The 25258-nt window shown below is 44.2% G+C and overlaps 1 protein-coding gene across 2 annotated transcripts in view; it reads right to left on the bottom strand.

Moving 5' to 3' along the window:
• znf407 (zinc finger protein 407) overlaps positions 1 to 25258 on the bottom strand; it is a 147226-nt gene that overhangs the window by 80961 nt on the left and 41007 nt on the right. For both annotated transcript variants that reach the window (XM_084557005.1, XM_084557006.1), the window contains one exon: positions 2482 to 2556. In XM_084557005.1, coding sequence (XP_084413131.1) covers positions 2482 to 2556 — 75 coding nt within the window. The remainder of the gene's footprint in view (positions 1 to 2481; positions 2557 to 25258) is intronic.

Raw genomic sequence — 25258 nt, 5'->3', positions numbered from 1 at the left:
TCAGGTTTTCTACATCCAGTTTCTGACCAATCACAAAATAATTGTCGCACACCACACAAGAAAAAGGTTCTGCCCGATTGATGTGTCAAGAACAACAAGGGCTGCAAGAACAGAATGACGTCATTTTGTTCTCGCAGCCCTAGGAGCAAGAACAAACTTCTCGCTTCTCGCGGAGTATGTAACACAAGTTTGTGTGCGTGTCGTCTGCGCCACAAACACCATTTAACCATTTAATCAAAACCTGAATCACAAAATGTAGGAAAAAGTCCAAGAAGAACATGCATATGTACAGTAGAGGACACAGCTGGCTAGCTAGGAATCAGTGGCCGTCTTTAGACTTTGCGGTTTGTCCTTGAAGACGAGCCACTAATCAAGCGACCGTGATGACTCAATAGAGATAACGAAACGTTTATTTGATTTCATGGAGAATTTGGGGCTGAAAAAGAAAATGTCAAGGTGGCAATTAAAATGTTATTTTGATGGTATTTGATGATTAGTTCTGAAGTATTTCTTGGAAGCGGCCCTTGATGAAAGTGAACGACAGCAAGTGGAACAGAGGGAGAGTCCATACACAAGACCAGAGTTTTTTTGAAAACGAAGCAACTGTATTAATGAAGCAACAATTCAGCTTTTACTAGCCTGTAATTTGTGTTACGTCCATGCTGAATGCACAGAGCATCCTGGCTAAAAATGTTACCACGGCTCACTGCAGCAGGTTTTAATGTAAAGGCAGCCTCTGAATTATGCTCTCTGTTACTAATTCCACATTATTTTTGTGACATCTAACTATACGATCCATCGTGTGTCACTTTTTATTCACTTGATCGACTTTAATCATCTTGTTTCTGACAGGAACACTGGCCCTGCAGTTAAGTGGCCCACTGGCAATACTCCTGAAACTTGTGATTGCCCGCTCCGGCATTGGTTGACAAGGAAAAACCCTCGTCTAAGGTAAAGTGTTATTGTCTGGAAATACAAATGTAATGCTACTACAGAAATGGAGGCTTCTCCACAGCAGCCTATAACTTTGAACTTTCTATCAAGCTCAACAAAAAAAACTTGAGGTTAGCTTGGCAGATGGCCTAGCATTTTGCAAGCATCCCTGTTTTTTTCCTCTTTATTAAATAATCTCCTCTATCTTTCTAAAGTTGGTGCAGGTCTTGTAACTTCTTTTTTTTTGTCGTCTTCGTTTGCTTTTAATCTTTCATTTTTGAGCCCTGCGTCATTCTGCTTGGAGACGATGAACAGAAGACGACTGCGGATGAAGTGGACGACAATCACAGGACGCATGTACTCTAAGTGTGGACCTCTGTCAGCAATCCTTGGATAAATAAAGGTTACGATATCAAAAAAAAAAAGAAAACGTGGATGAAACAGAGACTTGAAGCAGTTTTGAGGATATGAGGATTTGTTTCCATCTAATCCAGATGAACAGCTGACAGTAGGAATTTAGTTGATAATGTCTGAGAGATGGAGAGGCATCTGGTCGGGCTGCTTACTTCCATATCTGAAGCCACTTGTCATTCCTAATACCTCGCGTTGTCAAAAGTATCAATTTGGTTGCGCAGTAATGAAAAAGCGGGTCTGTTTCTATTTTAGCGGCTCGCTTGACAGATTGAGAGGTGTTTAACGTCTCATTTTGGCTTGTCAGTGTTGGAGAGGGAAGGGGGGCGAGGGGGGGGCTTCGCAACTTCATCTCCTCATCTTTCGTTTTTTTTCGCACACACGCACTGACAGCAGGGCTCTGTTTCTGATCGACAGGGCCAAGCGGGAGACATTACACATACACTAGAAACACACACTCACATACACGAAAAAAAAAAAAAAAAAAACCGGTAAAAGAAACATCATTCATCCTTAATTCAAGAGGGAGAGCAGAAAGTATGATGAGGGAGGGAGCCAGATAAAGTTTGACAGAAAAAAGGGATGTAAGCAAGAGACCGAGACAGACAGTATGAGCGAAAGCCATTTAACTCATTAGGGAAAGGGAGGATCTCAAGTTATATTTAACTTGAAAATTTAACTAGTGGGGATTTATTTATTTTTTTCTTTTTGCTTAAAAGCTCGCAGACCTCCATAGGGGTTGTAGCCATCCTCCAAAACCTAGAATTAATTGCCTCCTGTCTCTCTTACTTTCATCTCTTGAAAACAAGCTGAGACACTTGACAGTCAGGTTCTAGAAATTACTTTCACATAAAAAGCTTTTCTGAGTCAGACTCTTTCACTGTGACTAATCATGCACACCGATCAGGCATAACATTATGACCACCGTCCTGGTCTGATCTAGGTGGGTGGTACATGTCTAAGTAACATCCACATGAATGAATGCCTGGTCCAAACGTTTCCCAGCAGAACATTGTATTGTCACAAGATGGTCAACGTTATTTACGTCTCCCGTCAGTGGTTTTAATATTATGGCTGATCGGTGTAAATTCTACCAAACTGAACCATGGTTCAGTGCAGTGGGGCAGGTTTATTTACCTCTCTTTGCGCTGTCCAACTCCATGTTTCCCCAGCATGTGAGTACTGAGGTGCTTCTTCATCACAAAGGCCCATCTATAAAACAAACACACACACACACAGCGCAAGGGTTAAAAAAAACATATCCAAACTATCCATACATCGAGTTTGCAAGTATAAACCAATGCAAGGTCACGGTAAATGTCTTGTTCTTCCGCCGTTTATTTCAGAATAACTTAAAACATAATTCATCACCACCATGCATGTCGGATATGACAGGAAAGTTCTTTTATTCCCAAGCACCATTTGACTGACAATGGTAAATGATCCTTACAGCAAGACTTGAGCATGATCACGTTTTCTGTTGTCATTGTTAAGCGGAGTTCATACCTCTGCGGGGCACGGACGCCGCAACCTACGTACATAGCCTACGCCAGTGCAAGCCATTTATACTTGTCTGGCTCACGCTGTAAAAACACCACCTAAACAGTAGTCGGCGCTGTTTCTTTTTTACCAGTCGGGTTCATGTTTGTTTCTACTTCCTGCTTCGCTTTGAACAATGATGACCGAAACTTCCGCAGAATTTCCACCGAAATTTCGCCAGAGACGAGTCATACGAACGTTTTTATCGCCGAACCTTTCCTCAAAGTGTTCCATCATTATTGATCCAAATAAATCAATTTGAAAATTGCGGAGATGGAGAAGCAGCCGGAAATACTAAAGCGGAAATAAGCTACTACCAAGCAGACCAGTCACAGCTTTTGCGGTCTACGTTGACACGGCAGTTACATTTCTGGTGAGGTGCATGTCAGCTACGGCGGTAGGGTCTGCGTAGCGGCCTACGTCGTCGCCGTAGCCTCTGCGCCGACTCAACAGAGAAGTATAAACCACCTATTAGTCATCCATTTTTTTTCCTAACATGACTGCCTGTCTGTTGCCTGTCTCTTTGTTCTCCCACCGTTAAGACACTTTCCAATGGTTGCATGAGAACACAAGCTCATCTGTCTGTTCCATTCCTTGATTTTCCCAAGACGGATTTTTTTTTAAAAAACACAACATCTGACATTGAGCTTTCAGGACATAAACAGGTTTTTGGGTCAAATAACTATTGTTCTGTTAATCGATGACAGACTAAAAAAAAAAAACAGAACAAACTCCAATTCATAGGAAACTTTTGACCACAAGAGGGATATAAAGTTTTTCGTGTTTGACAAGCACCTTTCTGGTTGGAACGCACAGGGAGAATCTAGATGAACTTCTCCACATGCTGTACACAAATGTGTCACGCAACTATGTGCACACGTGCAAGGATTTAAAGCACATGAATATACGGTACATGCGGCGGCACGCAAGCGCAGTCAAAACGCCAGGGCTCCGCTGCTCGACACCGACCCCAACGTCCTGACTTCGTCGAGGGCCCTGAGTTTACCGTGTCTCCCAAACAGCATATGAAAAGATAATGAACGGATGACAGGACTAACTACTCTGACATCCAAGCTGCTTCACCAGTGTTTTCATCCCCTGGCCTTTTCATTTAGCACCCATCACTTCCCATTATGGTGCAACTGAGAGACAATGACCACATCTGAGAGCCGAGGACGGAGCTACATGAAAGAGGCAGAGGGAGTTGAACCGACAGTCGTGTGGTTGGCACTGTCGCCGTTTGCTCCTCCCATTCCTTCATTCTTTCTTCCTTTCCTGGATGTTTCACTTCTTCTCCTTCCAAGCATATCGTTATATTCTGTTTTCTCTCAGGCGAGCCCGTCTGCGCCTTTCTGAGCCTTTCCTTCTAACTTCGGTAGTCAGTCTATCAGGAAGCGAGCATACTTATTTCACCATTTATGTCACCATGTCAGCTATTGCCCCCCTCTGCCCTAACATCCCACCCCCGACGTCTGGACAGCACACACACATGCACGGTTGTGTCCTCCATTCCATCATGGCCCCAGAGTCCCGTCCGTCATCCAGGCCCCCGAGGGCCGACTCTAACTAACACCACCATATAAATATTCAAACATGTTCCACTGTTTTGCCTCGTTATCATCACTCTGGATATTCTCAATCCTCTCTAACTCAATCCATCCACCCGTCCAGAACGCTGCCTCGGAGTTAAACTGGGAGCGAGCGTATGACTAAACCTTGTACACTCCAATCAGGGAGAAAGGCAAGATCAAAATGCGGAGCGTTTCGGGCTCACTGGAAGCGCCTTTTGACTGACGCCATCATCTATAAATAAACAAATAGCATAATTAAGATATTTCTGAGAGGTTGAGGGGTGGGGGGTGGGGGGTGGGGGGGCAGAAGAATTAATCAATATGTTTGAGAGAAAAGCACGGCCTTGGAAGACTTCACGCATGCTTGTTTAAGTCGCAGTGTTTAGACGTGGAGGGGGGAAAAAAAAGAGCTTGCAAACATTTCTGTTAATTATGTATTACAGCTGTCCTTCATAAACCTAATTACAGAGTGCTGAAAGGCAACAGGGGCAATTTGCATATGCGCATGAAAGACAAGACATATGCAAAATATGATTTTAATTAGCATTCTTTGATAGCGAGGGGTACAAATCAAACTGGCATGTTGTGAGATTCTCATCTCGCCCTTTTTTTTACTGGATTATTCTCCGAGTGGCACGAGTGCAAGTTGGTTAATGCCCCGTGGAGGCACCTGGCACGGGCTGCGAGCGTGCACACACACACACACGCACGCAGCAAACGCACAAAGTACAAATACAGACAAATGGCAATTTTTCCTCACAAAAAGACAACTACAAGTATCCCATTTCTCATGTGTACGCACACACACGCGCTAAAACACAAAGAGATCCCATATCTAAATGTTAAAGGGGCAAATCCATTTGTTTAAGGCAGTGTGTAATCAGCCCCCCGCCCTTGGTGTGTGTGCATCCACTGGCATCCAGGTCAAGGCCTCAGCTTGTCGTCCTGCTGCCTTGGGCTGCATCATCAGCCCGAACCATCAGCCTTGATGGTTATTGTTACAAAGGGATACTTTAACATGCCATTCATCCATATCAATTCTCTTCCCCCCCATGAATTGAACTAATAAGGCTGTGCCTCTGCCCTCCAGGGAGGCTCATAATATCCATTGCAGATATGAAAAAAGAAAAAAAAAAAAAGAGAAGAAGAAGAAAAAGAAAGACGGAGGCTCTGGTGTTTCACGTTCGACTTTCCCTTCAGACTAATCGGCGCGCCACAGCTCGTTAGGTCCGTGACGTGCCGGAGCTTTACCGATAAGCAGGGGAGACACGGCTCAATTACCCACAGTTACAATCTTTCTCTTTTTCTTCCCTCCCGCCGCCTGACGATGGAGAGATAACATGTCAATACTTGATACAAAACAACTTCATTTGCCTAATGGTGTTCCTGGATAGGCCCATCTACAGGTCCGGAAGGGATGGGAGATCTAAGAAAAGGCCCCGAGCAAGACTTGGCTTAGACATACCGTAGACCCCCGTTTCCAAATGATGCGCACCCGTTCCCAAGAGCTGCGCACGAGGCATGCAGGGATGAACCCAGGTTGGACACAAAAAAAATAAATACTTTGACAACTTTTTCTTGAGTTATTCAAGTCGGTTTCTTCGGGTTTCTTACAATAATTACTCTCGAAAGGTGAAAGAGATGTGAAATGTGAACCTCACGTATCCAAAAATGTCCTATTTTTCCCCCCAGACATTCAAACATCAAGAAGATGTCAATCTAACTCAAACAATGAAAGAAAGGACAAGTGCATAAAGGTTGTGCGCAAATATTATGTGAGTTAATGTCCGCGTAGCTGAGTAACATGATAGAAGGAAATTCCGGGAGCAGTTTATCGATTCAACGTACAGTTTATCGCCTTCTGTGCACCGCTGCAGAATGATCACAAGGCGGGAAAAAGCCATGAGGTGAAAAATGAAGCCGAAGTCAAACAAGGCCCTGCATTGTACTCGGTTGAAAGGTAACTGAAAATCCATTACGAGAGAGCCAACAGATGTAGGAAGCGCTCAACCCTCGCCAGGCGCCGCTACCCGAAAAACCTCGACGAGGAAGAGCAGTTCCGTGGGGGGAAAGATGAAAGGGGAGGCAGGGATGAGCTCTGAAGTTATGGGACTATGCTTCAGCTCTTTTGGAGGCGCACACACACATACACACACACACACACACGCACGCTCAGCAGTGGTCCACTGGGCCCCAAAGAAATGAGTGTGTGCGGGCTCATCCAGCCTCCTGTGCCAGTCCTAATGATGGCCTCCACCTGCTGCTTTAATGTCACAGCTGGATCGCCCTCCATCCTTCACTGACTCTGACTGCCATCAGCAGCAGGTAGCTCCCCTCTGCACACTCCTCCCTCCATCTCCTCCGCCGCCATCGCAGCTTCCTTCATTTCCCTTCACCTCCATCTTCTGTTTCTCCTTGCGCTCATCTCAACAGAACCTCCTCCCCATCCATCTTCTTGTGATGCTTCCCTTTCTCTCTCTCTCTCTTTCTGACTGATCTTCTTCTTCTGCGGTGTACCACTTCCATATTTAGGTTATTAAAATGTTTAGGCGCATCGACACACTTGGAAGAGAGCTAAGTTTGACATGACATTGCACTAATGACAAATGCATACATTAGCTCTTGTAATATCAAATGATACTGCGCCTGCATACTATTATTTACCACTGAAAAGGGAGATCTATAGATTGAAAGACATTTCACAATGCCACAACTAATTCACTCCTCTTCAGAGCGAACATAATGTGTTTATTTTTATTTATTCTTTTATTTAAAAAAAAAAAAAAAAAAAGCCATCCTGGAGAAGCGGAAAACCTGGAGGTAAGTTGACATGTCTAATCTGAGAAGCTCTGACAGGCAGGTGAACTGACAGAAGAACAGAAACCAACACTTGGCTGACAGCAACCCCGGAGCGCCGAGACAGCTGCCGACATGTCAGACAGACAGATAAACAGACAGCAACAAGAAGCCGAAAGATAAGACATTTATTGACAGACAGAGCGACTGCTTTTCTGACGGAGAGGCAGACAGGCAGGCAGGCAGGCATCAGGAATAAGGACGGAGCAGGGAGGGATTCTGCTGAGTTTACAGGCTTTAGAGTTTAATGGATGTTCTACAAGCGAGCCTATAGCGGTAGATGGGGGAGAACTAAATGTGATGTCAAATTTGCAGATGTGGAGATAGATGGTGATGGAAGGATGGAGAAAGAGAAGCCACGGGAGGGAAAGAAGGGAAATAAAGGAATATGAGATATCATGATGGAGTATCTAGATAAGCCGGAGTGAATGTGAACTAAGGGTGAGAAGCGGAGGCAAACGCAAATCGCTTGGTTTGACGGAACCAAGAGGCGACCGCGCATCAATAATGCCCGGGCTTATAAGAGATCCGCTTATGGAAACATCCCATAATGTAACGGATATTAGGGGAGAGGAAGGAAGGAAGTAAATAAATAAATAAATAAAAACTCCACCTTGATTTAGTTTTTAAGCCACGTGCCAGAGCAAAGCAAGCACTTGATCTATTCTAAGATGATCTTGATGAAAATAAAAAGAGAAGCAGAAGTGTTGTCTCTGACGACCGATCAACGTCAAGGCTCAGAAACGAAACAGACACCTCTCACTTGTGACAACGCCGCTTGCGCGTGCTTCCTGCTTGCTTCCTGCTTGCTCGCTTGCGTGCGTGCGTGCGTGCGTGTCCTCCACTCTTAGGGGAGGTACATAAAAAGCTCACTTTGCCTCTCCAAAGGGGTTTTTTGGATCATCTGCTGAGGCAGGTGATGGGGCTTGACGGATTGATTGAGCCGAAGTTCTCATCGACAGTGGCAGCGCCCCATAGAGTTCCCGGCTCCAGTGCACACTGTTCCATTAAAGGATCATTTAGAGGGAGAGCAAGTTCCACCTGCACTTATGCAGAGCAAAAACCCTAATGTGAGATGAAACAGGCATTTTCAAGCTACACGGAGGCAGAGAGAAAGAGGAAGAAGAAGAAGGGGAAGGGGGGGAAAAAAAAAAATTAGAATAATGAAAAATAAAAATTCAGTCCCTTCCCAACAGCGCATTTCCATCTTCAAGAGAACGGCGATTGATGAAGTAATCTATTATTGATATCATCATCGTTAGGCGCCGATGGCAGTTTCAGCGTTACGGAGAGCCCCCAGCTCTGAGCGTCATAGCACTGTTTGCGTATTATGCTACTCAGCTTCATTATATTTTCTAATTAACCGCTTTAATTTGGGATTTTAGATGCTAGGCGAGAGACGAAACTTGAAAATGCTGAACAAGATGGAATAATACTGTATTTGGTGTCAAGATGAAAAGAGAGGTGTAAAATAATAATAATAATAAAAGAAAAAGGGGGACGAGGTAGGGACGCTGGCACGAGTGGCTGTGGCACTTTTCACAGCAGATTTCTAAAGGCTGGCATATTGTGTGGCATCAGCACAAATACAATTCACTTTTATGGACAGAGACACTATCCGCTATGAAGACAGAACATGTCCTTAGAAATATTATAAATGAAACACATAACATACCGAATATACGCCGCGTTACGAGGAGGTGAAAAAGTCTCATTTTTACACAGCAAAACAAAATGAATCAAAACCGCCGGTTGTTAAAGGCTGTTAGCTTCTCTTGCTAATGCATCTTTCTCTTCCTTCCTTCCTCCCTTCCTTCCTTTCTTCCTTTCTCTCTGCAGTGCAGTTAAAGATATGAAAAATATATGTGCCTTTTTTTTCCCGCCCCCCCCCCCCCCCCCTTCTCCTTTCCACCGCGCCGTGTTAAATCATTAAAGAGAAGTCCTGCTCATTATCTCTCTAAACAAAACTTCTCTTAAACCAAATAAATCACCGTTGCGCTGCGCAGCTAACAGCCGTGAAGGGATAAATTACAAAGCGCCTCACTGGCAGCGCTGGTATTTTAAAAAGCTTGCTGCACAATTTCTATGATGTGCAGTAATTTGTAATGCAGGTTTCCTTATGTTTATACGGGTCCCTTCAGGTGTGTGTGTGTGTGTGTGTGGCGTGCGCTGGGAGAAGAGGTGAAGGGTGGGGAGTAAAAAATAATAAAAAAATAAATAAAAATAAGAGCCTGTTTCGTGTTCTTTGTGCTTTCAATACTATTAAGCTTGTTTTTGGTACTAAATCGAGAAGTAAGCAAAATTACTTTACAGCCTTAAACGCGTAGATGATATTGCTAAGACGGCAGAACACGAGCATTGCCGTGAGGATTGAAGGACAGGGCTGCCGCTAACATGCTACGTAAAACTAGCCTTTTTTTTTTGGACATTAAACGGCATTTAATAGCTTAAAAATAATATTCTTTGCAGGGTGGAGAACTCCAGCTTCACAGGATGCAGCTAATGGACGCACTGACACGATTCATGCGAGAGGCAAGACGTGTTATTTCAAGATTACTGATGCTGGTCTCAGAATGACTCGGTGCGGCCGCAGAGGTTCCCGCGCCGGTATCAAAGGCAGACACCATTGCTGAGGTTGGCGTAATATTTCTATACAGCCAGTCACAGTGATATTAGTGTAAGTGGAACCATTAGGGCTTGCTTCGTTGTAACAGGAAAACACCCCCAGTAGGGTCTTATCTCCCGCTAAAAGAGTCTAATTGAGGGGAAAGACGAGGGGCAACCCTCTAACCCCTGAGCCCCTTCGTGAACCGAGAGCCGCGATGAGGCCGCCCCCCCACCCCTCCTCTGCGTGGCCCCCAGTGGGGCAGATTAAACTGCGGATAACAGGGCCGCACTCGGGTCCATTTACAACAGCAAGCCACCCCCCCCTGAGCCTCCTGGGGATGAAATCTAACAGTAGCCCCTGATACACCCCCCCCCCCATCCAAAAAAAATACATGATTTATTTAGTCTGTTTACTATACAATATATCTGCCGGTCTTCTGAGAACAAATTAAACGTATGAAAAAGACGGTGAGGAAAGAATGACTAATTACTACTCAATATCCAGAAGCTAAAGCTCTGTAATAACTTTATATCGCACATTAGTTTGGTAGCAGAGATGAATGCCACATGGAAACACACCCCAAAAAAAAAAGATAGCAAAAATGATGATAAATCAAAGAACACCAGGTCGCCGTGTTCAGACCTGAGCGACTGGAAGACGCCAGGACTGAGAAGGAGAACTGAAGAAAGCAAAAAAAAAATAAAAAAACTGAAAGGAAGCAAAACAAAAAAGACAGCCTCTAATTCCCCCCGTTGTTGTTTTCCTATGTGGTCTCGCACATTAAAAAGAACTGAGGCAACATGACAAGCGAGAGTTGTATTTCTCCCGCTATAGTTTTGCTAAAGCAGATAATCCATAAAACATAAGGCCTCCGTATTGACGTTTTTCCTCAGCCAGCTGAGTGAAGGGCGTAGCTGTGGATGTCAAAGCCTGTCTGTCGGCCAGCTACCACTCTCATTATCCCCGCGCCTCTGTGAAGGGCAGCTAAGGTCACACTCCGGAGGAGCAAAATAAACCGCGATGGTGCTAATCTTATATTCAGCGATCCTATCAAAGGATGACTTATTAGGCTCAAGGAACCGTAACTGTTGATGGAGATGAAGGGTTTTGCTCAAAGTGGAAGCTCACACTTTCAGGATGTGGAAAGTTGAGCTTCAGACGTGACACCTGTCATCTCGTCTCATTTTAAAGAGTTTTTGTTAACAAAAAAGGACGTTCTTTAACCCCGGGAGTAAGTTTCTGAGCACCAGTGAGGTGTCAGCCGTCGCAAATGGTATAAAACAACGGACTTTTTGGAGATGGAGCGAGAGTGCAGCTCAGGAATTTTACACAATGCACTGTTCAAGTGTTATTATAGATGCTGTTGCCTCCTACTCAAAGCTAGCACACTTCTACACCTCTCAGAAAGTACGCACACACACACACACACACACACAAAGGATGTCTTTGTTTGGCTATTGCTGCCGTTGTCTTGACACCCACCATCTGCCGCCCCGGCAACAGAGAAGAGTGAAGAGAAGAGTTTCTCTCTGGAAACTCGCCCTCCACCTCCCAACTCCCCCCCCCCTTCACTACCCGTTGACAAAAACACCCTGCAACGTTTCACTCAACCGAATGCTGGCCTCCCTCCCACCGCTGACGCTCTACAGGTTGAATCACCGCTCAATAAACAGCCAATTCCTACCCTTTTCTAATGCCTCGACTAAGTCCTTGCTGGAATGTATAAAGTAATAAACAAGTACAAACGCTTTACAGAAGGAGCCGCTCGAACATTCCTACCTATTTTTTTTTTTTTTTTAAGTAGCAAAGAAGGCCTCGTGAAAAACTCCAAGTTCTCATTTAGCCGTTTAATAAAGCCTTGTCTCATTGAAGTGAGTGTGGGAAGCGGGGAGGGGGGGGGAAGAGGAGGGCGGAGGGGTGGATCGCAAAGGTCCTCCTCAGTCACCATCTACAGACGCGAGATGTATCACGGAGAGCCAGCACTCAGAAGTAAATGAATAAATAAATAAATAAGTAAACAAAGTGCGCTATGCAGATGAGGGTGACGAAGCCTCCATCTCGGCCTATTCTACGATGCACCGGCCATTCATCACCTGCACATGCAAAGCGCCGGCTCCGGTCCTTAGCATATTCGCATATTCTAATGAAGGCTTGCATGCAAATGAGGACGACCTTTTCCTTTTGGCTTTTCCTTTTTTTTTTTTATTATTCCTGCCTTCTTTTTTTTCTTTTTTTAACACCTTTACATTAAGAGGAGGGGAGTGGAGAGTAGTGGCTGTAATGGCTATTAGAGCGACGGGCTGAGTACGTGACGTTGTGATCTAAACTCAGGGACGCTGTAATTAGGCTAATCTATTACCAGACGGCGGCTGTCAGAGATCTTTATGGCAAAGGACAGAGTTGTCAGACACTTTATTTATTAAAACTGGCTCGGGATTTTTTTATTTTTTTTTCTTAAAGAGAGGTGGTCAGTTAGTCCCACAGAGAAATGTACCCACGCTGTGACACGGGCTCAGACATGGATAACAGCAGCACCCATGGGACCTCAGCGCTGTCCCTGGTTCTTCGAGGTGCTACACGTTGCGCAATCTAATTTTAGCTGAAGGTGTGTAGTCTTGTATTAGTGTAGACTGATGTTGGTTTAACGGAAAGGTATTTGTTGTAAGTGAAGCTGAAAAATTCCATTAGAAACCACAGAAAACATAAAAAAACTACACTCCTTTTCGCTTTTATATAAAATTTATAAAGGAAATAGCACAAACTGACTATAAGTCAGTCTAAAGTGTGTCACTGCTGGGTTTAAAAACCCCTATCGATTACACACTAGCCATCTGTATCCAACTCCCTGAGCCGGGCCTCTCCTCCCTCTTCCTGTCACCAGTGACCAGCAGAGGGGAGGGGAAAGCAGCCGTCACCAGCCTCCCCTCTCCTCTCCTCTCTTCCCCTCTCCTGTCCTGTCCTGTCCACCAGGCAGGGTCCTGCGCTGTCTGCGGGGAGGCGGGAGAAAGTTATGCCTCCTTACTGTGACTTTGAACTTTCTCAGATGAGGCATAAATATTGAAATATTGAAATGAAAGATGCGGCGGGAGCAGAGGGGGTGGGGTGGGGAGTGGGGAAGGAGGAGGAGAGCGAGGGGGAGGAAAGGGGAGAGAGAGCGAGAGAGAGACAGAGTGGGAGAGGGAGATAGAGAGAGAGAGGATAGACGGATTGGGGGGGGAGAGAAGAGACAGGAGGCCCACTGAGAGAAAAGACAAGGCCCTCACCCCTCTGCCAGGCTGCATTCTAGCGGGCCGACAGTTATGGATAGGAAACATTACTGCTGCTGGTAATTAAAGCAAAAACTAATACTGTCTCTTGGATGAGGGGGTTTCATAGTGAGCATCCATTTGTCACTGCTGCACACTCGCCAAGGCCAGATTAAATCACACACATATTTAGTCCCGCTGTGCGCAGACGCTCCATCCATCTATCTATCCATCTATCCATCTATCCGTCCATCTATCTATCTATCCATCCATCCATCCATCCGGTAACTCGTCAACTGCACACTCTTAACTATAAACCAATAAAATACTTTTTTTTTTTCTTTATCAGAAGTGGAAATAGTCCATAAGCATCTTAAATGTCTAATGTACCGTTATTGGTTTTCCGTCTCCACCACGTGACAGGAACACTAAAGATGTCATGTTTGCCGAACGCATTCAATAACAAATTGTGCTTTTCAATCATACTAACTCTACTTTCTTCACAAAAACGGCAATAAAAGGTGAAGATACTGAAAACGGCATCGCTAATCTCAATCTAAAGATCTCTGCATATCAGCTTTCAGAAACACATGTAGGCCAGCTCCTGCTAAAGAGTCCTCAGTGAGGCAGTTAGTGACTGACTGACTGAGTGACTGACTGCGGAGTGGCAGTGAAAAGGCCACCGGCTGCGGGGGCTGGGGGGGGTGGCGGCGGCGGCGGTGGGCAAAGACGAGGACGGCGGCGGTGGAGGAGAAGGAGGAGGAGGAGGAGGGGGATGCCGTGTCACCAGACGGAGGGGATCGGTGACACTGAGCGTGTCACAGGGTGACGGCTGCACTCTGCTAGGACCAGCAGCCCCTCCAGCGCTGTCAGAGGAACCAGCAGCTCCAGATACTGACACTAGCAGCCACACTGACAGGCCAAACATGACTCGTCTCCGCTCTCGCCACAGACGAGGCCTGACGGCGCGCAGAGGCACCGAGAGAGAGGGAGGGATTAAGATGGAGGGGCGGGGGGGGGGGGGGGGGAGGACAAATAAATACAAGTTGGATCTGTGTCGGCTGAAGTGGACAAACCGGACGCGGAAGTGTGTGAACGTTTTTAGCGCAAACGGAAAAGATCCGAGCTAGCCCTAGAGCCGATCAGTTGAAATTATGTCAAGATGTTTTGACTTGTAGAGCAGTGAAGGTTCTCGACTTTACTTTAGCAACAGTGGCAAAAGTTACCAACAATGACAAGTCTTAAATATGTTTACTTATAAATATTACGTATGCTGCTTTATTCTTCTTTAATTAGCAGAACCAGGAGAACCAGGAGAACCAGCGGAACCGAACTGTTTTAAGTTTTTGTTTTTTAGAAGGTGCAATGAGGAGCACAACGTCACAGAAACATTGCTTCTTTCTCCTATAGCTCCTTTAACATGAATACAAAAGGTTATCTTTCCTTATTTTAAGAACAAACACCAAGGTAGACCATGTAGCAAACACCTAACTTAACATAAATGAACCGATTTCACGTCTTCCTTAACCTTATGGTGTTGTTCCATGAGCGGGGTGACTTAGGAACAATAAAACATTTAAGGCCGCTCGGATCCAGCGAGAGAAACAACATGGAGGAAGGTGGGAGAAAGCAAGGATGACAATGATAAGATAGAGACGGAAATGTGGTGATTTGAGGGGAAAAAACATGAAGGGGGAGGGAGGTAATGCCAAAAGGGGAGAGGGCAGGAAACAGAAAGGAGAGAGAAAGGGAGCGGAGATGTGGAGGACTCGGACAGAGAGAGGGAGTGCAGCAGCGAGACTGATCGCTGTTGATCTTCACGATAAGCGCTCCCGACAACTTGTGACCAAAGTGGCGCTTCGACACTAATCGGCCGTGAAGGCTGACCTGCAGCGAGGCAGCGCAGTTCAGATCGCATAGGGCCGGCACTGCGGCTCAGACGAGATGGACCCGGACAGGAGACATCCAGGCATCAAAACTCCCTGAGAAATTGCGACATGGCTTCAGTGCACTGTGAGAAGAACATAAGAGGAGGGGAGAGGGGGGGGGGAAGCATGCAGTGATACTCGTTGCTCTTGGCAGTCGAAGCAGACTTATCTGGCTCAAGATGAAAAGAGAAGGACACGGGCAAAGGAGAGTGGAGTGAAGGGAAGTGTCTGGGGGAGGGGAGGATGAGGAGGATGGAAAAATATGAGCGGACTGAGAAAAAAAAATACAAAGATCAATTTTATTGACAATTATCTGCGAGAGCTGGACTGTGCCGAATTGGGGAATAACCTTGAACTGTGTGTGTTCAACCTCTGCAAGAAAGAAAGAGTGCACCAGACTACACCAACAGGTCTGAACGCTCTCCAGAGCAAAACGTAAACAGCTGGTGAATGATCTGCTGGTGAAGAAAACCTACGTGTACTACATGTACACAGCACTGACTAATGCACTCTGCACACCTCCCTCGAGTATTTTACCGGAGCATTATTGTTGAAAACGTCCCGCCTCAATAACGGTGCAGAGGAGATCAGGAACTAAATACATTTTCAAACACGAGGGGGCTTTGTGACAGAAATTACACAACACCAGAAAAGCGGGAACGATTGCTTAATACATCAGTTAGCTCTTGTACGTGTATACACCGATCAGGCATAACATCATGACCACCTTTCTAATATTGTGTAGGTCTCCCTTGCGCCTCCAAAACAGTTGTGGCTCTTTAGAGAATGGACATGGGTGTTTCTGAGGGTGTCCTGTGGTGTCTGGCTACAGGATGGTGTTAGTGGCCTTTGGGTCCTATGGGTTGATTCCAGTGTTCCAGTGCATTGATCAGTTTGGGATCTAGTGAATTTGGAGGCCAGGTCAACATCTTGTGCTGTTCTTCATGTTTTTTTGAGTTGTTCCTAAACTGTTATTGTGTGTGTGCCTGTGTTAGGCTGCATCCTGTTGGGGATGGCTGCTGCCATCAAGGAGTGTCATTGCTATGGGGTGGGGGTGCCTGGTCTGGTCTAAGTGAGTAGAGTTTTTGCTTTTGTTTGCAAATGACAGACCATTTTATATTACTGGAGTTTTGCACTGTTGGTTGCAATTTCCCGTCCATCGTTGTCTTTATCAGGGAGCAAATGAATGAGTCATTAGTGAAACCATGAAAAATACTACATTTCATTTATATGTTTAAATACAACTTTTGTGTATCTGGGAATCCAGCCCAAATTTGCCCCCACCCACAAAAAGTTTGTATGGGAATTTAGAAGGGAACCTGGCGAAGATCTGGACCAATCAAAACATTTGGGCGAGTTTTATGTGGTAACAGGCAGAACAGTAACAGTGGCGTAGTCATACACGTCATCTAAGAGCTGTTCAATCAATTTGTATTTACAATTTTTTTTTTCAGTGCTTTGGTTGAGACATAGCCCGTAATTAAAACCAAGTTGTGAGTTGCCAGACTCATTATCTAATAAGAATTGAGTCCGGAAACACCAGCCGAATCATTCTGCCGTTACAATATAATATAATATAATATAATATAATAGTGTCAAACGTTTTTTGTCTGATAATATATCATCTGTAATCTGCAAATATAAGTAGGTACAGTACAAGAAAAAAAACTCTGTTAGCTGTCAGACTATCTGCAACTCAGTCAGGTCTTTAATTTAGCAGAAAACGAGTGTGTTACGTACTTTCTGAAACACGTTGGCCTTCTGCAGACACATTATACATTCTTAGATAAATATTTTCACATTCACTCAGAGCGGGTTGTCCTCTGTTACCAAGGCGCTGCTGCCACGACAGTCGTGAGGACGAAACATGAAGCTCTATTTTAATAAGTAGGGAACATGCTGTTTACTCAGTCGTTAATGACTACTGGCTCCCACTTAAGGTGCCACATGCAAAAGAAAAAAAAAAAAGAAAAAACGTCCATTGTGTAAAAATACATGGGATCTAATCATATCTGGCACCATAAATCATCGGTGGCTGTGTCCCTTTAGGACAATTTACAGCAAGTAAACATGAGCTACGTGAGGAGTGGGGGTGGTGGAGACCGTGTGCGCGAGACGGAATGAATCCACATGCATGTCAATATTTAGTGTGTCTAGAGAGGACAGTATACTTCTGCCTATACTATATATATAAGGTATAGCTGCTGAGGAGACAGCAAGTGGGCTGTTGGACTGACTGATGAACAAACAGGAAGCACAAACTGCATTATGGGTCTCAACGAGGGGCACAGCCGAAACAAAATACGGCTCTGTACACCCATTCTGTGTCTGATAATATGCCAATAGATTCAATAATGGCTGCAAAGTTCAACCAATCCACCAGGACACAAGTGAGGTTGTCAGTTTGTGTATTCCTCACGTTTGCGCGCGCGCACACACACACAAACACATGCTTTGGTTAAATCAAAAGACAGAAGCAGGGATTCTAGAAATATTCCCTTATTGATCTGTTGTGGGAAGATGCTATCTCTTTACATGAGGAGCAGACCACTGGAGCCAGTACACACGCAGATACACACACACACACACACGGCCCCCCACTCACACACACAGACACGCACAATCATGTACAGACACAAATAAATAAATAGTATTACTACAGACATGACACAGTCAGTGTATGCTATCATCTGCTAAAGACACAAACACGCGCAAAGCTATCCGCAAACCATACCCGTCCGCAGAAATTAATCTTACCATGTAAAAGTACAGCAGTCTGAACACACCATGAGCAGAGCAGCATCCCTCGCAATTACAAACCGGGCCAAAAATACAAACAAAAAAACAGTTTACTCATTCATTGATGAAGCTAATTGCTCGTTAAAATTGCACATGAATTGTTTTGCACAAGCTGCACAAACATTTCAGTTCTATCTGAGGGAGGAAAGTTTGTGAGAAATGGAGAACCCGAAAAAGAACTCTTAACACATGTACACGTCTTGAATTCTTCACCACAACAAATTGCTCATATTTATTCTGCAATGCTGAAAAATTAGTTATTTTAGAAGGGACTGGGAGAGGTTTTTTTTTTATTATTTTTTTTAAACAACACAGCAAAGGACTGTCTGGGAGATATGCGGCGCAGTGCACGCTATTAGTTCTGACTGCTCGGGCTTCCCATTCCTGTACTTACAGTATACCGCAAATAGGACCATCACTTTTCATTACCTGCTGTTTCCAGCAGAGCTTCACTCTATCATTGCCACGGCATGCTAATGTAAAGCAGGCTACTGTCATGTAAATTAAACTGTTTGTTTTGTTTGCCTTCCCTCCTTGGGCTGATTGTCAGAGCGACTTGCCAGGAGCAGCAGGTGTGTTTGTTTGTTTGTGTAGGAGTGCACACCGGTGCGCCGGTTTGCTGTTTGTGTGCCGCCGCGGCTGCTGCTTTGTGCACACAGGCTCCGGCTGCACAGCAACAAGTGAGCTCGTGAGTAGTGTGTGCGTGCGTGTGTGTGCGTGCGTGCAAGTTATGGAATCTGAAACGCTGAAATGACACACCACACACCAACCTCCCAGTCAACCAGATGTGCTCCTGACCCTGAGCTCAGCCACTGAAATGCAAAGTCGGATGCCTACTTGGCGCTCTTCCCCCCCGGCGCAGGTACAACCAACTGTCACAAACAATGGGGGAATATGCATATCGCGGGATAGGGTTTGCTACAACATGCTCTCAATGTAAATCATATTTCAGAGGTTTCCTAGAGACAAGCCAGTCAGCCACCCAGCCAGTCAGCCAGTCAGCGCAGCACTCTCTCTGCTGCATCTGCATTGCCACTGGGTAATTGACAGTACATGCTAAAAAAAATAAAAAAAAGCAAGCCACTCTGTTTACAGCGCCGCCTTAAAATATGGAAACTTGTCCCCTGTTCATTTGTAGACACAGTGAAATATCAAATGGCACTTGAGAGAAATAAGATGCCTTCGTGATTCCTCATTACCAGACAGATGACAATGACTCTCGTCTCTAATTAGACAGAAGTTGTTTTTTTTTCTTCTTCTTTTTCCGAGCGTCGACTGGCATGTGTTAACTAGATAAACAATGCTTCAACATCTGTAAGCAGTGCTGGAAGAAGCTGCAGCTCTCTTCTCAAAACAGAACTGCTAGGCAGCTTTCAAACACATTCTGCAAAGCCACAAGGGTTGGTGTGAACACAAGTTATTTGAAAACCTGGAAGCTTTTATTATTTCCTTTGATCACAAGACAGCACCGCAGTTGTTGGACCTTGTTGAGAAGGGAGATTTCTTGCCAGGTTTACGGACATACTCTTCGATTGTACTAAAAATAGGATTCAGTCAGAGCGCATGTTGTGCAATGGGTATGGATAAACCTACCATTAACTAGGATAAATGGGTAAATTCCTCCACAACTACACAAAAAAAAATGCACTTGCACATGGCCTTAGTGGATAGTTTAACAATCATGTACATCAAGCTCATCAGTCTTCCGCAATTAATGAATGAATGAATGAATGAATTTCGTGAAATATGCCATATTAACACTTTAAACAGCTCTTGAGCACTTTATCATGTCTTTACGATCAAGCCCCAAGAGTTCTCTCCTAAATAAGGCATCACAGCATCAATAATCGCATTAATAGTTAAATACACTGTAAAAAAATTACTTGTGAAATAAAGTAATTAGCCTATTTATTTCACTCAACTCCTAGCTAGCATCATCATGGATAACTGTTACCAAACTTAGAAAGTCGTCTTCTGTTAACTAGAGCAACAACAACGTAGACGCAATTGTGAATATTTTTTTAGTTGCTATGCTAAGTAAGAAGACAATAACCTCTACTTATATCTAGCTTAACTTTCGCACAAAATTGCTAGCCTTGCTAACTAGCCTATAACATTTAAGAAAAGGATAACCGTAATGACAGAAGCAAGTGGGTAATGGAGGGTAACAAATTAGCAGTCTACTTCCAAATGTAGTCTCTGGGGCTAAGGCATATTCAGCCAAAGGTCGGCCACAGTCGGGCCTTGGTTGAGTTTCTGTGATCCACGATTTTACGTTGCGTACCTACCGTCGCTACTAATCGGACGGTCCAAAGCTCACACAATAGGCTTTTCTTGTTTTACATCTTTGTCTAATTTCAGCATTCAAACACAGGAATATTTTCACGACAACATGATCAACTAGTCTGAACAGCAGATAGTGGAATAGTAGTAGATCAACTGATCAGGCCAGCTCTGTACAACAGTTTGTACCTCCTCCTGGCTTCCAGCTCATAGCAGCTCTTCCAGTTTTATCGTCTTTTGCGCGGCAGCAGAACGTACAGTGTGTCCCCACTGGACACTGGCTGCAGTCTTTGTGGTGTGTTCAAGTGCAATGTTTTTGCTCAGGCACAAGCGAAATGAGGCGACGTCAAAGTCGACCTTCTTTGCCGGAAATTGTATGAAGTCGTTTTGGTGGGTCCCTACCTTTAGAGAAACGCAACCATCTCCAAAGTTAGTTGGCCAAAAGGGTTTGAGGTGAGTGACTGAAAGATTAGGGCACAATGACAATTTCGGTGTCACTGACATAATATGAAAGGGTCACTGGAAAGAAATGCAATTTGAAAAGGGGCAGTTTGAAATAGAAATTTCTCTGATAAAATAACACTGAACTAAAATTAAAATAAAATACAAAAATATATGTACAGTACTTGGAAGAAATACCAGTGCCTTCTGACCGCACACATTCAGCCTGGCACATTAACATAGTGACTAAAAAAAAGATATGAGTAATCTCATTTACACAAAGCAATTTAATCCATGTGAATCCAAATAGCTGCTGAAGAGCCCTCGTAGGTTTTAAGTGCCTTCAGCAGCTGCATTCCTCTCCTAAACAGCTTTATGAGAGTGACTAAAAACAAGACAGGAATATTACGCAGAAAAAGACGACTTCCATTTATACTTCCAGTAAGAAACGTATGGTCGCAGAGAAACACACACATACACACACACACACACACAGCAGTCGCAGCATCTGCCAGCTATGTCCACACAACAACAGGCCCTTTCTGTCAGATGACATTACGCATCATGACTTGTCCCGGTGTTTGGCTTTCTTAGTGGCCATAACAAAACAACAGCATGCTATAGCAACGTCAACGTGATCCCGTGACAGATCTGAAGTAACACAAACGCGGCTGAACTTAGAGTAAATTAGCCCTGCGTGATGAGTCGACCACGTCCGTCACTGTGAATCGCTCAGCTCTCCTCTAAAGCAAAGCAGATGCCATCAGAGCAGGCCCTGTGAAAGGGATGCCTCATTCCAAGATGATAAAAACAACAGAGAACTTTTTATGTGAACAGAAAATTATGTGTTTGGCTTTCTTTTTTTCCCCTTTTTCTTTTCTGAGCTGAGCGATCCAAATTGTTGACGGGTGGATTACACACTGACAACGGCTGTGAGATAGAAATGACCTTTTCAAATGTAATGTCATGTAATCCGACCAGGACTTCCAACTCTAATGACCCAACCATTCTAAGTAAGAAAGGAGCGTGTACTCTAAATGACACAGATATACTATGGTACATTACCATATGACAGTTTCAGCCACAAAAATATCAATCTATCCATCATCTATTAATCCTCGTACAGGGACGCAAGGGGCTAGGGCCTATCCCAGCAGGCATTGGCCAAGAGGTGGACAGGTCACTGATCCACCAAAAGGATTTGAGGGACAACATAGACAAAGGGAGAACATGCAACAATTCTGTACTATGTACACCAATCAGGCATAACATTATGACCACCTTCCCAATACTGGGTAAGTCTCCCTTGTGCCTCCAAAACAGTTCATCAGAGAATGGACATGGGCTTTCTGAGGGTGTCCTGTGGTGTGTTGTTAGTGGAGGTCTTTGGGTCCTATGGGTTGAGGGGAGGGGCCTCTGTGGATCGTCCCACAGATACTTGATCAGTTGGGGATCTAGTGAATTTGGAGGCCAACACCTTGTGCTGTTTTTCATGTTTGTTTTAGTTGTTCCTCAACCATTTTTGCCGTTTTCTGCTGCCATCAAAGAGTGTCAGTGCTATGGGGTGGGGGTTTCCTGGTCTGGTCTAAGTGGGTGGTACATGTCTGTACTCTGCACGCTGACAATAAAGTTGAATCCAATCTAAAGAATGTCTATTAACGCTGGACATCTTATCCACATTTCTCTCTTCTTATTCTGTGTACTGTTCGACAATCACATGCATGAAAGACTTCCCCGCTATGAACACTTCCAAAAACACTTAATCAGTTGTTGAAAACATAAATTGGCAGTGAAGATAATATTATAAATAGATAAAAAAAGAAAAGGGTCAAGTCTGCAGCCGAACAATAGAACTATAAAGGGCAGGTTGTTCAAACGTAGAGTAGAAGAGGTTAAAAAATTGAAAAGAAACGTGTGCGTGAGCCTGCTGGCAGTGTTGGTTTTAGCCAGTCAACACATCCCCAGGGCTACTGGTTCCTGCTGGCGTTAAACAGAGCCTCGAGTGCGGGGGTAACGGGGAGCATTTGATCTGTAAGTTTCCAATGACCCAGGACTCCTTCTGTCGGTCTCCCCGGTTATGCTAATGCCCGGCTGGGTCTCCCTCACCGTGGGCCGGCCTTAATGACTCTCAGGATGGAGGGGGTAGCAGCCAAAACAAGTCTCCTCAGTGGGTGTCTTGTTAAATTAAAAAGACACCGAGCCACTCAGGGAATGGTTTTCGCCAGCCTCTGAACTACTGAAGGACTGCGGCAGGAGAGTCGAGAAAAACAGCTTCTCTGAATAAACAACAGCGGGAGCTCAACTCGAGGTGGGTTATCTGATACAAACAGGCAAATGAATATGCAAAAACAATGGTGTCAATATCACAAAACAAACATATGTTTATTAGTTTGAAAAAAGAAGAAGTTGGGAGACTTTGCAAACTACTTTTTTTTTTACTTCTTGTTTGTGAATATTTGGATAAACCGGGAAGCATGTGAATTTGAGGTATATGCGGGGTCTGCAGGTCAGATACAATAAAAAGCTATGTGTGGGCAGGTGTAAGTGTAGCAGAGCAGGTCAAGGATGTCCAATCTGCTGGCGTGGAGGTAGGTAGAAAACAAAGTAGAGTGGGAGTGTATAAGATCATTCTTCTCTCTCTCTCACACACACACACACGTATGCTGACAGACACACAAACCCAAACTACACACACACACAGCGCAAGACTCTTTGCCCTCCTCCATCTCTCTTATTCTAATCTCAAGCTAATCTTTTCTCATTCTTACCTCCCCAAACCGACTCATATTTCACCACCCGTATCTTTACATTTTCTATTATCCTCTTCTGAAAAATGTGACCAATGCAGGCACTGCTTTGAAATAAAATATGAATCATCTTAGATATAGATACGCTGCGGTTATTATTTATTTATTTTGTATGTTTGTCGTCTTTTTTTTTTTAATTCCCAGTTAGCCATCTGTGGCCCGTGTTTACTCCTTCTCCGTGTGAAATAAGTTATTCTTCCCCCTCCAACTCGCTGACATTTGTGTCGGCGGTGCAACTAATTTTTCTCTATTTTTCCAGCTAAAATAAGGTTTTCTTTAAAAAAATAAAAAAATAAATAAATAAAGCAAGGTCTGCTGACCAGCTAGTAGTGTCTGATCAGATTGGGACACCCAGACTATAATACAGTACACACACACACACAGTCCTTGTATCTACAACCCTGCCAGATATATATAATAGAGAGAGAAATAGGAAATATGAAGCCTTCAGCCATAGCGCGGCAGCGTTACATATGAGGGGAGATCCCATCGGTCCGGCTCTGTATTTAGTATTTCCTCGTGAGTAATCTTTTGTCATTTTATCACAAGAAATGAAATAATGGGCAATCCTCTAATGAAAAATGAGCCAGTTGCTGAGGCACAGAAGAGACAAAAAAAAAAAAGAAAGAGGTTCGGAATTTTACGGCTTCCGAGGATAGCAGCAGGAAAAAGCATATCCTTAATTAGGCTCAGGTTTAAGTGATGAAAGCGAAAAAGTCAAATATTAGAAAAGTAAAAAATGAAAATATCATTCTGTTGTTTTGACTATGGAAACAAAGTTTGAAGACTTGGAAATTAAAAAAATAAAGTTTTTCTTTTAATAACTCCCAAATACACATTATGCAGGGAAGAAAGTTGCATATTATTTTTTTAATATTTTAATTTTTACTTGTTTATTTATCTATTCATTCATTTTATTTAAATCTATACTGGGCTTTCTTAACGCACACTGAACTTTTGATTTGTTTTTTGAGCCATTTAAATTTTGAAACTCATTATTTTCAGTTTTCATGTCCTTTTTGCATCAAATTCTTGTCTTTAAACTAACACAGGCTTCTTCTTGCCTTTGCTAATAAATCACATCAGTCAGTTGTCGTGTCAGGGGAGATCAGATACCGTCCCGCCAATAAAACAGGCGACTTTATGCAGCTTAAGTGAACGAAAAGTAGAGTTTGGATGAAGTTTAACAGCAACAGGGATGTGAATCAGACTCTGCAATCATGCGCTTGAAACATCCAACTTTTCTGCACATTCATAGGCCAATAATCGTCTATTTTAATTTAGATAAAGTTATTTATCGCAGTGGGAAAAGAAAAGGGTTGTTTCCTTCAGCACAGACACACACACACCAAGTCACTTACATTCTTTCATCTCCATCAATCGTGCATGTGTCTGCGTACGTGCCCGTGCATGTCTGCACGCGTGCAGCTGCTGTTAAAAGTGTGTGTGACAGACAGTCTCTCCCTCCATGCATCTGTGTTTAATTAAAGGCAGAGTTTCGGCATCCCGAGCCACCGCCGCAGCCCATGCGCGCACGCACGCACACACGTACGCAGCGACGGAGCGAGCGAGGGAGGGAGTCTGGCCCTAATGTGCATAATTAACTTAACCCCCATCACTTGACTTTAAAAGGGCTGTTTGGAGGACTGAGCCAGGCAAATGGAGGCAGGGAGAGTGGTCCTTTATGTCTAAAATATTCATTACTGCATTTCAGAGCATTTTCAAGCATCCTCTGATTTTTGTTTTCTCGTTCGGAGGACAGATTGTTGCTAAGCACCTCTGAGACGACGGGAGAGGCTAGTGGGAAATGGGACGAGTCACCGTTTTAAACAACAAG

The sequence above is a fragment of the Chelon labrosus genome (assembly GCF_963514085.1).
Source record: "Chelon labrosus genome assembly, chromosome: 12".
Taxonomy (NCBI): Eukaryota; Metazoa; Chordata; class Actinopteri; order Mugiliformes; family Mugilidae; genus Chelon; species Chelon labrosus.
This window is presented reverse-complemented; position numbering and strand designations above follow the sequence as displayed.